At 47.6% G+C, this 12,673-nt stretch overlaps 1 protein-coding gene across 2 annotated transcripts; it reads left to right on the top strand.

The window, feature by feature from the left end:
- Positions 1–5,344: 5,344 nt before the first annotated feature.
- TOR1B (torsin family 1 member B) lies at positions 5,345–12,543 on the top strand. 2 transcript variants are annotated; one of them, XM_065928267.1, is made up of 5 exons: positions 5,345–5,593; positions 6,227–6,492; positions 8,213–8,388; positions 9,978–10,105; positions 10,543–12,543. In XM_065928267.1, the coding sequence occupies exons 1-5, from the start codon at positions 5,395–5,397 to the stop codon at positions 10,782–10,784; spliced, it is 1,011 nt and encodes a 336-aa protein (XP_065784339.1). In that variant the 5' UTR covers positions 5,345–5,394; the 3' UTR covers positions 10,785–12,543. The 2 variants fall into 2 exon arrangements, with proteins under 2 accessions (XP_065784339.1, XP_065784340.1); XM_065928268.1 differs by having other exon boundaries at positions 10,526–10,708.
- The last annotated feature ends 130 nt before the right edge of the window (positions 12,544–12,673 follow it).

Below are 12,673 nucleotides of genomic sequence, written 5' to 3'. Positions count from 1 at the left end.
AATTGTATATTTAATACAATATGTATATACAATATATACAATATAATTGTAAATATATTATATTACATATATTATATATTATATAATATAAATATAATGTAAATATTATATAATATATATTATATGTATTATATATAATATTATATAACATAAATAATATAAATATATGACATATATAATGTATATAATATATAAAATATATTATGTATCATATATTTATATAACTTATTTATAATTATTATAAATTATAATATAAATATAATATATTATATTAATATGGTATTTGTTTATGATATTTACATATTTATTCAATTTTTATATATTTATTTATATTTATTCATATATATTTATATTTAAATTTATATACATATATACAGAATCATTTGCTATAGACCTGAAACTAATAAAACATTGTAAGTTAACAGACGGAGTCAATTCCTAGGCAGGTTGAAGTCCGGGGCCCCTGAGGAGATGAGAGGGGTCTGGGGCTCTCAAGGAGGAGGTAGGGGTGTGAAATTCTCAAGGAGGAGGAAAGGACAAACATCTTTTTTTTCCTCTACATTCCTTAGTCTTAGTCACATAAAACTTTTTTTTCTTTAAGCCTGGACCTGATGATTACACCAGGAACAACTCAGTTGAAACTCTGTACTAAGGATTATATAGCAACAGTGTATCCCCTTGGGGACAGTTCTCCTTCCTGAAGACCTTCTGGCTAAATTGTCATCTTAAAATGCAAATTATGGGAGTGGGTCTGGTAAATTTTTCACAAACTTGAGACATTCTTTTGATTTGTTGTAATAATTAATTAAAAAGTATAACTCGCTTGCTAACACTAGCGAGAGGGGCGCTCTCCGTCCCCCTTCCAAGTCTGTGTCAGAAGTTTTCTCTGTCCCTCTTCACACTTTAATAAAACTCTGCTACACAAAAGCTCTTGGGTGATCAAGCCTGGTCCCTGGTCCCGAAGCTAAATCTTCTTGGGAGATCACGAATCCAACGCCGTTCACCTTAAGCTGTCGTCAAGTACGCGGTGCGTGCTCAGTTGTGTCCGAACTCTGCAACCCCATAGACTGTAGCCTGCCAGGACCTGCTGTCTATGGAATTCTCCAGGCAACAATACTGGAATGAGTTGCCAGTCCCTCCTCCAGGGGATCTTCCTGATCCAGAGATCAAACCCACGTCTCCTGCATTGGCAGGTGGATTCTTTACCACTGCTCCACCTGGGAAGCCCATAAGTGAGCTATATTTAAAAAAAAAGAAAAAGGAAAGTGGCTGTATTTCTGGCGTGTTGCATCCTTACTGTGATCCATCCCACATGACCTTGAGAAGTCACCTATTATTCCTCCAGGGACTCACATACCCCAGGCTGAAGATGGCTAGCCTAGTACAGAGAAAGACCCATACAAGGGCTGCCAACCTACCCCCTAAAGGTAGGTGTGCAAAGCACCTCTCCTAGGACCCCCTGACAAGCTTTCTCCACCAGGGCTGGTATGAACAGGTGGGCTGGTATGAATAGGTGGATTGGCTGCCAGACCCTATCTGTTGAGTTTAATCAGTTCTCCTGCTGTCTCTGAGGACAGTGGCTGACTCAGGCATGCAGTTGGCCAAGTCCAGCGTGTTCCCTGGGGTGCCACTCTAAGAGATGGAGGAGCAGCTCTGTGGCCTCTGGGGGCGTCCGTGCAGAGAGAAGGAGGTTGGAACTGTGAAAGTCACAGAACCTGGCTCACTCCCTCTCTTCCTAGCTGAGTGGCTCTGGATACGGGACGTCCCTTCTCTGGGCCTCCATTTCCCTATCTGTAAACGGGATGACAGTGGTCCTTCTTGAAGTTGTTTGGGTACCAGTGAGCTGATGCAGATACAGTCCTTACTGCTGCAGACAGTAAGAGGTCAAGAAGACCTTTTGCTGTGACTGTCACCTCTTTTTGACCCTCTCAACAAACCCGTGCAGCTCACAAGTCAGTTCAGTTCAGTTCAGTCGCTCAGTCGTGTCCAACTCTTTGCGACCGCATGGACTGCAGCACAACAGCCTTCTCTGTCCATCACCATCTCCCGGAGCTTGCTCAGACTCATGTCCATAGAATCGGTGATGCCATTCAACCATCTCATCCTCTGTCATTCCCTTCTCCTCTTGCCTTCAATCTTTCCCAGCATCAGGATCTTTTCCAATGAGTCAGTTCTTCGCATCAGGTGGCCAAAGTATTGGAGTTTCAGCTTCAACATCAGTCCTTCCAATGTGTATTCAGAACTGATTTCCTTTAGAATGGACTGGTTGGATCTCCTTGCAGTCCAAGGGACTCTCAAGAGTCTTCTCTGACACCATGGTTCAAAAGCATCCATTCTTTGGCACTCAGCTTTCTTTATAGTCCAACTCTCACATCCATACATGACTACTGGAAAAAGAATAGCTTTAACTAGATGGACCTTTGTTGGCCAAGTACTGTCTCTGCTTTTTAACATGCTATCTAGATTGGTCATGGCTTTTCTTCCAAGGAGCAAGTGTCTTTTAATTTCATGGCTGCAGCCACCATCTGCGGTGATTTCGGAGCCCAAGAAAATAAAGTCTTTCACTGTTTCCATTGTTTCCCCATCTATTTGCCATGAAGTGATGGGACTGGATGCCATGATCTTAGTTTTCTGAATGTTGAGCTTTAAGCCCACTTTTTCACTCTCCTCTTTCACTTTCATCAAGAGGCTCTTTAGTTCTTCACTTTCTGTCATAAGGGTGGTATCATCTGCATATCTGAGGTTATTGATATTTCTCCTGGCAATCTTGATTCCAGCTGTGCTTCATCCAGCCCAGTGTTTCTCATGATGTACTCTGCATATAAGTTAAATAAGCAGGGTGACAATACACAGCCTTGACGTACTCCTTTTCCTATTTGGAACCAGTCTGTTGTTCCATGTCCAGTTCTAACTGTTACTTCCTGACCTGCAAACAGATTTCTCAAGAGGCAGGTCAGGTGGTCTGATCTCTTTCAGAATTTTCCAGAGTTTATTATTACCCCCCACCAAAACAGAGGCCTTCCCTTTCCAGTCTCTGCCTAGCCCTCCATTCTTACCAGCTTCCACCACGTGACATACTTTCAGTTCCCCAAACTGCACATCCTGCATATTCTATTCTCTGCATAGCACACTCTGAAGAAGGAAGTCTTAGGGCCTTGACTCCATCTGAGGCCTGTCCATGCTGATCGTGCTTGGCCACCTCTCCAGTGGACTCTGAACTCTCCGCTTAGTGCCTGTGGGAACGACAATGGAAGGATAAGACCCCCTCCGGACAGGGGAACCTTGAAGATCATATCCAGGTTACTCATCACCTAAGAGAAAACAGACACTAATCACCCCTGCCTCCGGAATACTCCAGACAGTATCTATCGGAATGTAACTACAGACTTATTGGTTATTAACTGGTTGGAATGTAACCGCGGGCTTATTGATTATTAACTGTTTGAACACATAACACGTGAATGATGGGGTTATTGTGATTGTATTTATCCTTCCTTTGTAAGCCTCAAGGGATTTGGGGTGGTGGGTTTGGACACGTACACATGGGGTATAAAAGATTTTCACAAACGCTGGTCGGGGTCCTTGTATAAGAGGAGACTCTGCCTTGGGCCCGCCGGTGTAATAAACTGCATTCCACTATCTGCATTGTCCTTCTGAGTGAGTTTGTTTCCCGGAGAGCATGGCTATAACGCTCTACTCCTCACATTCACTTGATTAACTGTTTGAGTCTAGACAAATGCCTTCTCTTCTCCATGGCCCCTGAGCTTCAAAGAGCTCAATATGGACCCTCATCCACTGACTGCCTCCCCCAGAGGTCCAGAGGGTAGGGGCAGCCCCCTCTATTCCTTGCTGTCTCCCAGCATCCAGCAAGGAGCTGGCCTTGTAGCAGCTCAATGGAAGAATGCACACAGTTTGACTGCACACATCTGCCTTGCTGTAGCCCCAGGCCTCAGCCTGGGGCCCATAGTCCAGAGTGCTCAGCAGCTGTTTCGGGAAGGCAGGTGGGTGGGGAGACTTGACAAACGCTGCAGGGGAAGTGAAAGGAGGGGTGACCAAGCAAAGTGTGAAAGATCTGGGAAGAAAACAGAAACAGTAGAAGTTAGGCCTGAGTTTTGTCAGGCGAGTGTACACTCCTTGGTTTTTGTCTCGTCACAACAAAGATCTGGAGTGACGGACATTAAAGCCCTCTAGGCGTGTCACAGCTCTCGGGTCTTGGACAGACCGTGTTATAGCTCTTAGACAAATCAGTGCTACAGCTCCATGTTACAGCTCTATTTTATTTAGAAGAGAGCAGGAAAATCCATCTTCCAGGCGTGAGGGCACGTCGATCCAAAGACGCAAAGAGAAGAGCGCCCCATCACGCAGGGGCGGGGGTGAGGGGGGAAGAGAGAAAGAAAGAGAGAGCTTTGGCTCCTCTTTTTATATGTTTCTCTCTCCCTGGGCCTGTCCTATGTAAATTGGGCCAGCCAGGAGTGCTGTTTGTTTTACCTGAGGTCCTCACTCTGGTCCTCGGACCTTCCTTTGTTCTATTTTCACGGGCTTTTCCCTTCCAGGTCTTTTAGCTACCGCAATTTTGGACTCATTTTCCCTATTCTAACCACCTAACAGTTCGAAACAGAAGCTAACCACTCTAGTATTGTTGCCTGGAAAATCTCACTGGACCGAGGAGCCTGGCAGGCTACAGTCCATGGGATCGCAAGAGTTGGACATGACTTGGCGACTAACCATCACAACCACCAAACGGGTCCCTAGACGACTTTTCTAGATGGTTTTTCCGGTAGGCATGTATAGATGTGAGAGTTGGACTATAAAGAAAGCTGAGAGCGAAGAATTGGTGCTTTTAAACTGTGGTGTTAGAAGGCTCTTGAGAGTCCGTTGATCTGCAAGGAGATCCAACCAGTCCATCCTAAGGGAGATCAGTCCTGAATATTCATTGGAAGGACTGATGCTGAAGCTGAAACTCCAATACTTTGGCCACCTGATGCAAAGAACTGACTCACTGGAAAAGACCCTGATGCTGGGAAAGATTGAAGGTGGGAGGAGAAGAGGACGACAGAGGATGAGATGGTTGGATGGCATCACCGACTGGATGGACATGAATTTCAGTAAACTCCGGGAGTTGGTGATGGACAGGGAGGCCTGGCGTGCTGCAGTCCATGGGGTCGCAAAGAATCGGACAAAACTGAGCGACTCAACTGGACCGAGCTGAGACGGCTTTCGTGCCACTCACAAAGATGGCGATACCGAGCCACGCCCCTCGCCAACGAGGCCGTCCTATGGGGTGGGCGGACCTGGAGGGCAGAAGTGACGCTACCGGAGGTCCATCCCACCGCCCTGCCGCCTAGGGGACCCAGGCTGCTGCGAAGGCGGTTGCGGCGGGCGGCCCTGTGGGCTATGCGGCTGGATCCTCGGCTTGGGGGCGCCGCGGCGCTCCGGCTGCTGCTGGCGGCCCACGTGGTGGCGGCATTCGAGCCTATCACTGTGGGCATCGCCATCGGGGCCGCGTCGGCGCTCACCGGCTACCTGTCTTACAAGGACCTGTACTGCCGCTTCGCCGAGTGCTGCCGCAGCGAGCGGCCGCTCAATGCGTCGGGTACGGCGGGGCTACCCTGGAGGGGCTCGGGGGGCGCGGGAGACAGGCCCCCCGCGGGCGTCAGCGCCCCGGCATCCCGCGCTCACCCTTCTACGGGGTAGGAGGGAGGAGAGGTGGAGTTTCGGTCTCGGTTGCAGCCTCGGAAGCCGTGTCTTCGGAGAGATCCTCCGGATCGCGGGGGGTCTGCCCACTTCCTCCCTAAAAGTTTGCATTCCTTGGGAGGACAATAAGAAGAAACTGAAAGCAGCCGCGAGGCTGCGCCGTGTCGACCCTGTTAAGTACTTTTCAGACGTGCAGCGTCCGCCCCGAAAGCCATCTGGCCCTCGGTTTTCTTCCAAGCCGGTAGGGGTGGCTGGGGGAATACCAAAGCAGCCCAGTCGAGAGGGCCAGTCCTTGGATGAGCGAACACATTTACTTAGCTTACTTCTCCAGTCCGTTTCCTTGCAAGTGGCCTCGTGTGACCGCAGCCCCGTGGTTCTGCCTCGGTGCCAGCCCTGGGGTTTGGCAGAGATCCCATGCTGGACCACTTTGCGAACCTGTGCCTCCCACTTTGGCCAGCTGGGACGAGCGCTGCTCTTCTGGTGCATGTTTAATGTGTATTTTTCTCTCTCGTTGTCGGGCTGGCTCCTACAGCCCTCAAGCAGGATTTGGAGGAGAAGCTGTTTGGGCAGCATCTGGCCACAGAGGTGATTCTCAAGGCGCTGACCGGCTTCAAGAACAACAAAAATCCCAAGAAACCACTGACTCTCTCGTTACACGGCTGGGCTGGCACAGGCAAGAATTTTGTCAGCCAAATTGTGGCTGAAAATCTTCACCCCAAAGGCCTGAAGAGCAACTTTGTCCATCTGTTTGTGTCGACCCTGCACTTCCCTCATGAGCAGCACATAAAACTGTACCAGGCAAGGAATTGTTATCCCGTCCTCCAGCTTCTCCGACTGGTCTGGGTGACCGGCTCCCTGACTCCAGCCTCTGTTTCTTTCTTTGCGCTGCAGCAGCCCCAGGCCCCGCTGGTTTAAGGCACAGGTCCCCCACCCTGGTGACCTTTTGCCATTTGCAGTTCTGCAGCTTCTGCTTCACCGATTCCAAAATAATACAGGGGGGTGTGGGCGTGCTAAGTCGTGTCCAACTTTTGCCACCCCATGGACTATTGCCCATCAGGCTCCTCTGTCCATGGCATTTTCCAGGCAAGAATACTGGAGTGGGTTGTCATTTCCTTCTCCAGGGAATCTTCCCGATCCAGGGATCGAACCTGCATTTCCTGCATTGGCAGGTGGGTTCTATACCACTGAGCCACCAGGGAAGCCCAATACAGTGGGGTGATGTTCCATTAAAAGATGGAGCCAAGAGCGGGGAGGCTTCTCGCCCCCTACAGTCTTTGTGACCTTATGGCAAATGAGAAACTGGAACCCGAATCTCCTGTCTCCCAGTCTGCAGGGTAGCCGTGCTGTGCAGTGAGCATGCGCAACATCCCCGTCACAGCCCTTGGTTAAGTGAAACAGACTCAAACGGCTTTATTTAAGGCTCCCTTGGGAATTCCTTGGTAGTCTCCTGGTTAGGACTCCATGCTTTCACTGCTGAGGGCACAGGTTCAATCCCTGGTCAGGGAACTAAGATCCCTCAAGCACAGCCAAAAATGAAAAAATAAGATTCCTGCCTATGATGTAGCTTCAGCTTGGCCTCTGCATTTAAGCAGCGAGAACCAGAAAAATTTTTTTTCTCCTCAGTAATGGTTTTTCCCGTTGTTCCTCCCGTTCTCCACATTCTTGGCATTGTGTTGTTAACTTGTCCAGTCGGGCTCTTGTTTAAATGGACATCCTTGTAAAAGTTGGTGTGCCTACTTAGTGTTAGGTGGGGACAGAAATAAGGAATAGAAACTGAACAAGGAAGTAAAAGTGGATATTTGCCACATTAACAGTGAGACAGGGAAGACAGCCAAAAAGAGAGTGATTTTCTTATTTTCCAAATTCTTTCATAAATCCCTAGAAATACAGGCACCGATGCTTGTCATGAAATGTCATCTAGGTCAGGGTCTTTGTTCACTGCGCTTGTAACACCTTTATAAGGCACTGGTCTTGGACACGGCACCAGGCTTAGTCTAGTTTCTTATTCCTCAGTATGTCTAGTAAAATTGAGATTTCCATCTACAGTGAGATGAAAATTACTCGTTGGTTACCGGTGAAACGATAAATATTCACATATCTTATACTTCTTATACTTTTAAAGAGTTGCATTGTGTACCTCATTTGAGTTAGGAAAACACTTATTTGCCTTTTAGCACGCATCTCTGCTGGTTTCCATTTCCCCCCCCCCATTTTTTTTCTTTATTTTATTATTCTTTGAAATTTGTTTATTTTAATTGGAGGCTAATTACTTTACAGTATTGTAGTGGTTTTTGCCATACATTGACATGAATCAGCCATGTTCCCCCCCACTTTTTATAGATGAATTTTCAGAAAAGTAGCTACCCCGTGAGTGGAGGTTAGGATGTGGTTTTTGTTGTTAAACCCCAGAGAGCTCGGATTTTTCACCCTCCTGAGTGTGAAGAACAGCATAGCACTTCTCCCCTGGGCACGCCCTTTGAGTCCCCGTGTCCCATTTCTTCTTTTATGGTTGGTCTAGGACCAGTTACAGAAGTGGATCCGGGGTAACGTGAGTGCATGTGCGGGCTCCGTGTTCATATTTGATGAGATGGATAAGTTGCACCCGGGAGTCATTGATGCAATCAAGCCGTTCCTAGATTACTACGAGCAGATTGATGGCGTGTCTTACCGGAAGGCCATCTTCATCTTTCTCAGGTCAGTTGGAACGTTTCTTGAGTGGGGATGTACAGAGCCCTTCATTTTCCCAGGGCTAGAATGAGGTTCCGGGGACAAAGGTGCCAGCCTGGCAAAAGTAACTTGCACACTTTTTCCGGGTTGCTGATGTCAGCATGGCATTGGGCAGAGGCAGGAGGAAACGAATGAAGGAAATTGTTGCTGATAATAGGCAGTTTTGCTACCTACACATGTCCTCTCTGGGTTTTATAAAAAGTCGTAGCGTTACACACCAAGTTTGTTTTTTTTCCTCTTCCTGAGAAAACGGATTTTCAGCTCCTGAGGGCAGATGCTTTTTTTTTTTTTTGGTATACCAGTACATAGTAAATACTCTTTGATTAAAACTAAACTTTAGAGAAATATCACAATCTGACTCCATCTTAGAAAACTTTACAGTGTTTTCTGATAATAAGTGACATCAGTAGGAAGTCATTACAACCCTTTAATACATCTAGACTGATTTATATATTTAACTTTAAAATAAGCTGCATAGAAACTGAAAAGGAAAAAAAAAGAGTAAACTTAGAGCAGGTACGTTTCCTGATTAGACAGTCTTTTTCTTAAAAGTAATTTTTATTGGAGTCTAGTAGTTTCTGTGGTAGTTTGTTGTTCAGTCGCTCAGTCATGTGACCTCTGTGACCTCAAGAACTGCGCCACGCCAGGCCTCCCTGTCCTTCACCATCTCCTGGAGTCTGCTCAAACTCATGTCCACTGAGTCGGTGATGCCATCCAACCATCTCATCCTCTGTTGCCTCCTTTTCCTCCTGCCCTCAATCTTTCCCAGCATCAGGGTCTTTTCCAATGAGTTGCCTTTTTGCATCAGGTGGCCAAAATATTGGAGTTTCAGCTTTAGTATCAGTCCTTCCAATGAATATTCAGGACTGATTTCCTTGAGGATTGACTGGTTTGATCTCCTTGCAGTCCAAGGGACTCTCAAGCATCTTCTCCAGCACCACAGTTCAAAAGTACCAATTCTTCAACACTCAGCCTTCTTTATGGTCCAACTCACATCCACATGTGACTACTGGAAAAACCATAGTTTTGACTACACGGACCTTTGTTGGCAAAGTAATGTCTCTGCTTTTTAATATGCTGTCTAGTTGGTCGTAGCTTCTCTTCCAAGGAGCAAGAGTTTTAATTTCATGGCTGCAGTCACCATCTGCAGTGATTTTGGAGCCCAAGAAAATAAAATCTGTCACTGTTTCCATTGTTTCTCCATCTGTTTGCCATGAAGTGATGGGACTGGATGCCATGATCTTGGTTTTTTGAATGTTGAATTTTAAGCCAGGTTTTTCACTCTCCTCTTTCACTTTCATCAAGAGGTTCTTTAGTTCTTCGCTTTCTGCCATAAGGGTGGTTTCATCTGCATATCTGAGGTTATAGCAAAGTGTTATATACATATATACACTCTTTTTTGATATTTTTTCCCATCTAGGTCACCACAGAGTATTGAGTAGAGTTCTCTATGCTATACAGTAGGTTCTCACGAGTTATCTTTTATATATAGTAGTGTGCATATGTCATAGAGAAGTCAGTGTGTGATTTTAATCTGGTTTCTTTGGCAAACTCAGCAACGCAGGCGGGGACCTCATAACTAAGACGGCCCTTGACTTCTGGCGGGCCGGGAGAAAGAGAGAGGACATCCAGCTGAAGGACCTGGAGGCCGTGCTGTCTGTCGGAGTCTTCAATAACAAACACAGTGAGTCTTCCTGAGTGGGTGCCCTGCGCCCTGCCCACAGCATCACCGTTCTCTCTCTTTTTACTTTTGACCCTGTGGCTTGTGGGATCTTAGTTCCCCAATAAGGGATCAAACCCGTGCCCTGTGCAGTGGAAGCTCAGGTCCTAACCACCAGACGCCAGGGAAGTCCCAACCATCTCTCTCTTTAAGCCTTTCACAAGACCACAGAATCCGCTTGCGCCTGTAGCTTGGCTGAAGTAGGGACTTTCTTTTTGGAGGGCACGCTATTCTAGAAGCCAGTTAGCGGGGGTAGCCAACCAACCGTTACATCAGGCTTGATGGGCCGCAGACGTGGGGAGTGTGCTGGGCCGGGGATCAGGGCAGGCCCCGCAGGAGCCGCACGGTGGCGGGCTGACAAGGACAGAAGTGGAGGAAACCCAGTCGTGCCCTGTTTCCAGGTGGCCTGTGGCACAGCGGCCTGATAGACCGGAACCTCATCGACTACTTCATCCCCTTCCTGCCCCTGGAGTACAGGCACGTGAAGATGTGCGTGCGGGCGGAGATGAGGGCCCGCGGTTCCGCCATCTACGAAGACGTCGTCACCCGGGTGGCAGAGGAGATGACGTTCTTCCCGAAGGACGAGAAAATCTACTCCGACAAGGGCTGCAAGACCGTGCAGTCACGGCTGGATTTCTACTGAGCTCCCGTGCAGGCAGGCAGAGACGCGCCCGGGCGCCCAGCAGACCTGGGGCCCGGCCCGAGCAAGCACTTTGAAGACCTCTTCGGGGTTTGCACATTTGCACCTGTGGACTCGTGGGATCCGGAAGGTTCTGAGGGTTGATTTGTGAAATCACGCTCTGCTGTCAAGCGAACTTGTGTTGCAACATGACGGCAGCCCAGCTGTTCATTACAGTTGGAAATGAACTTTTGAAATCTCCGCCCCCCCCCCAACACACACTTAACTGCCCTTGACAGAAGTGCCTTGAAAACAGAAGCCGAGGACTCTTTCCGACCCAACGGTACCCACACCACAGAAGCTGAACTGAAGTTCAAGGGCTAATGCAAGCCAGGGAGCATTGGTTTTCACCTGCCAGAAACACTCTTCAGCTCTAGTTCTTTTTCTTTTACAGAACACGTTCACCAAGATGAAGTATTTTCAGGTAACACTGGGGACACCTTCAGGCACAGACTGTCCCGTGGGAGAACCCAGGTCTGAAGGCCGAGCACACGGCTGGGTGAACCGTCTGCTTGTGGGGTGGGGGCTCCATGCCAGGCTCCTGCGGCCCCGCAGAACGGGCAGGACCTCTGCTTCTGTCCGTGGCTTTGCTGCTGTTTACAACCCTCGTCATGGATTCCATCTCCAGCTCTCACTTGGTGTTGACCGTCGCCTTCCTGGTACCACTCCTCCTGAATTTCAGCCACAGCTCCGGGTCCCACCAGCCATCTCATCTCTAGAGATGGATCAGAATGCAGCCTTTGGCTTTGAGTCCTTGGTTCCCACGGTGGAATGTTTGTCTGTTACAGTTTACATGTGGGTCAGCTTTTCACTTGACTCCTCAGAACCATTTGAAATCTGCAGAACCCCATCTTTCTCCACAGATGACACGTGCCAACTGAACGGTCAGCTTGCAGGTTCTGCATTGCCAAAGAGGAAGTATTGTACACTAGAAATGCTTGAGTTTTCAAGGATATGGCTATTTTTAATAATGTTTTTACTTGGGAATCTTAGATAATGGAGATACGAAACGTTGCTTATTTTAAAACCTGGGAAGGGATAATTGCCTGTTCCTTTATCAGATGCTCTTAAAACAGATGATTGTGGCTGGTCCTGGGTGTCATCTAAGAATGATGTCCTTTATGGTGGTGCCAGGCTGCACTGCCCTGGCCTTGGGGAAATAAGACTTTGATTCCAGCCAGTGTGAATCGCTCTATCTTGTGGTTGCAGTGCAACTGAAGACACGTAATGAGAACAGGCAGCTTTTTTGTATTTATAAGATGTGGCAGAAGGAACATTCCTTCAGCATGGCAGTGCCTTATAGAGGATCACACTCAGTCTTTAAAAAATGCCAAGGTGAGGCTTGAAACTTTTAGTACATGTCCTCAAGTTGGACCCAAGTTAAATTTCATTTATAACCTTTTGGGTGTCTGGTCAGGAGGAGATAAGATTTCTTGTTTACAATGATGCAATAAACTCAAGATGTGTTGGCTACCTTTGAACTGTTGTTACTGACTTGTAACTTGAAAAGGCCACAGATGCCCACGGCCCAGCCTCCTCACCCCGCATAAGACGTAGACGAGCTTGGACTGACCTGCTAAGTCACTTCAGTCGTGTCCGACTCTGTGTGACCCCATAGATGGCAGCCCACCAGGCTCCGCCGTCCCTGGGATTCTCTGGGCAAGAACACTGGAGTGGGTTGCCATTTTGAATGTCAAACGATAAAGCTTAAATTTTATCATGAGACGCCACTTGCAGATTTTTTTCTGGTTTATTTGGGAGCTCTGAAAAGTTTGAGCTGAGAAGAAAGGCTCTTTATTAACTCGGGTGAATTAGGCTTACTGGACATGCTGGTTGGCTGTCTTCATGTCATA

Source organism: Muntiacus reevesi, chromosome 3, assembly GCF_963930625.1.
Source record: "Muntiacus reevesi chromosome 3, mMunRee1.1, whole genome shotgun sequence".
Taxonomy (NCBI): Eukaryota; Metazoa; Chordata; class Mammalia; order Artiodactyla; family Cervidae; genus Muntiacus; species Muntiacus reevesi.
Note: the sequence above shows the minus strand (reverse complement) of the source record. Positions and strands in the feature narration are given on the sequence as shown.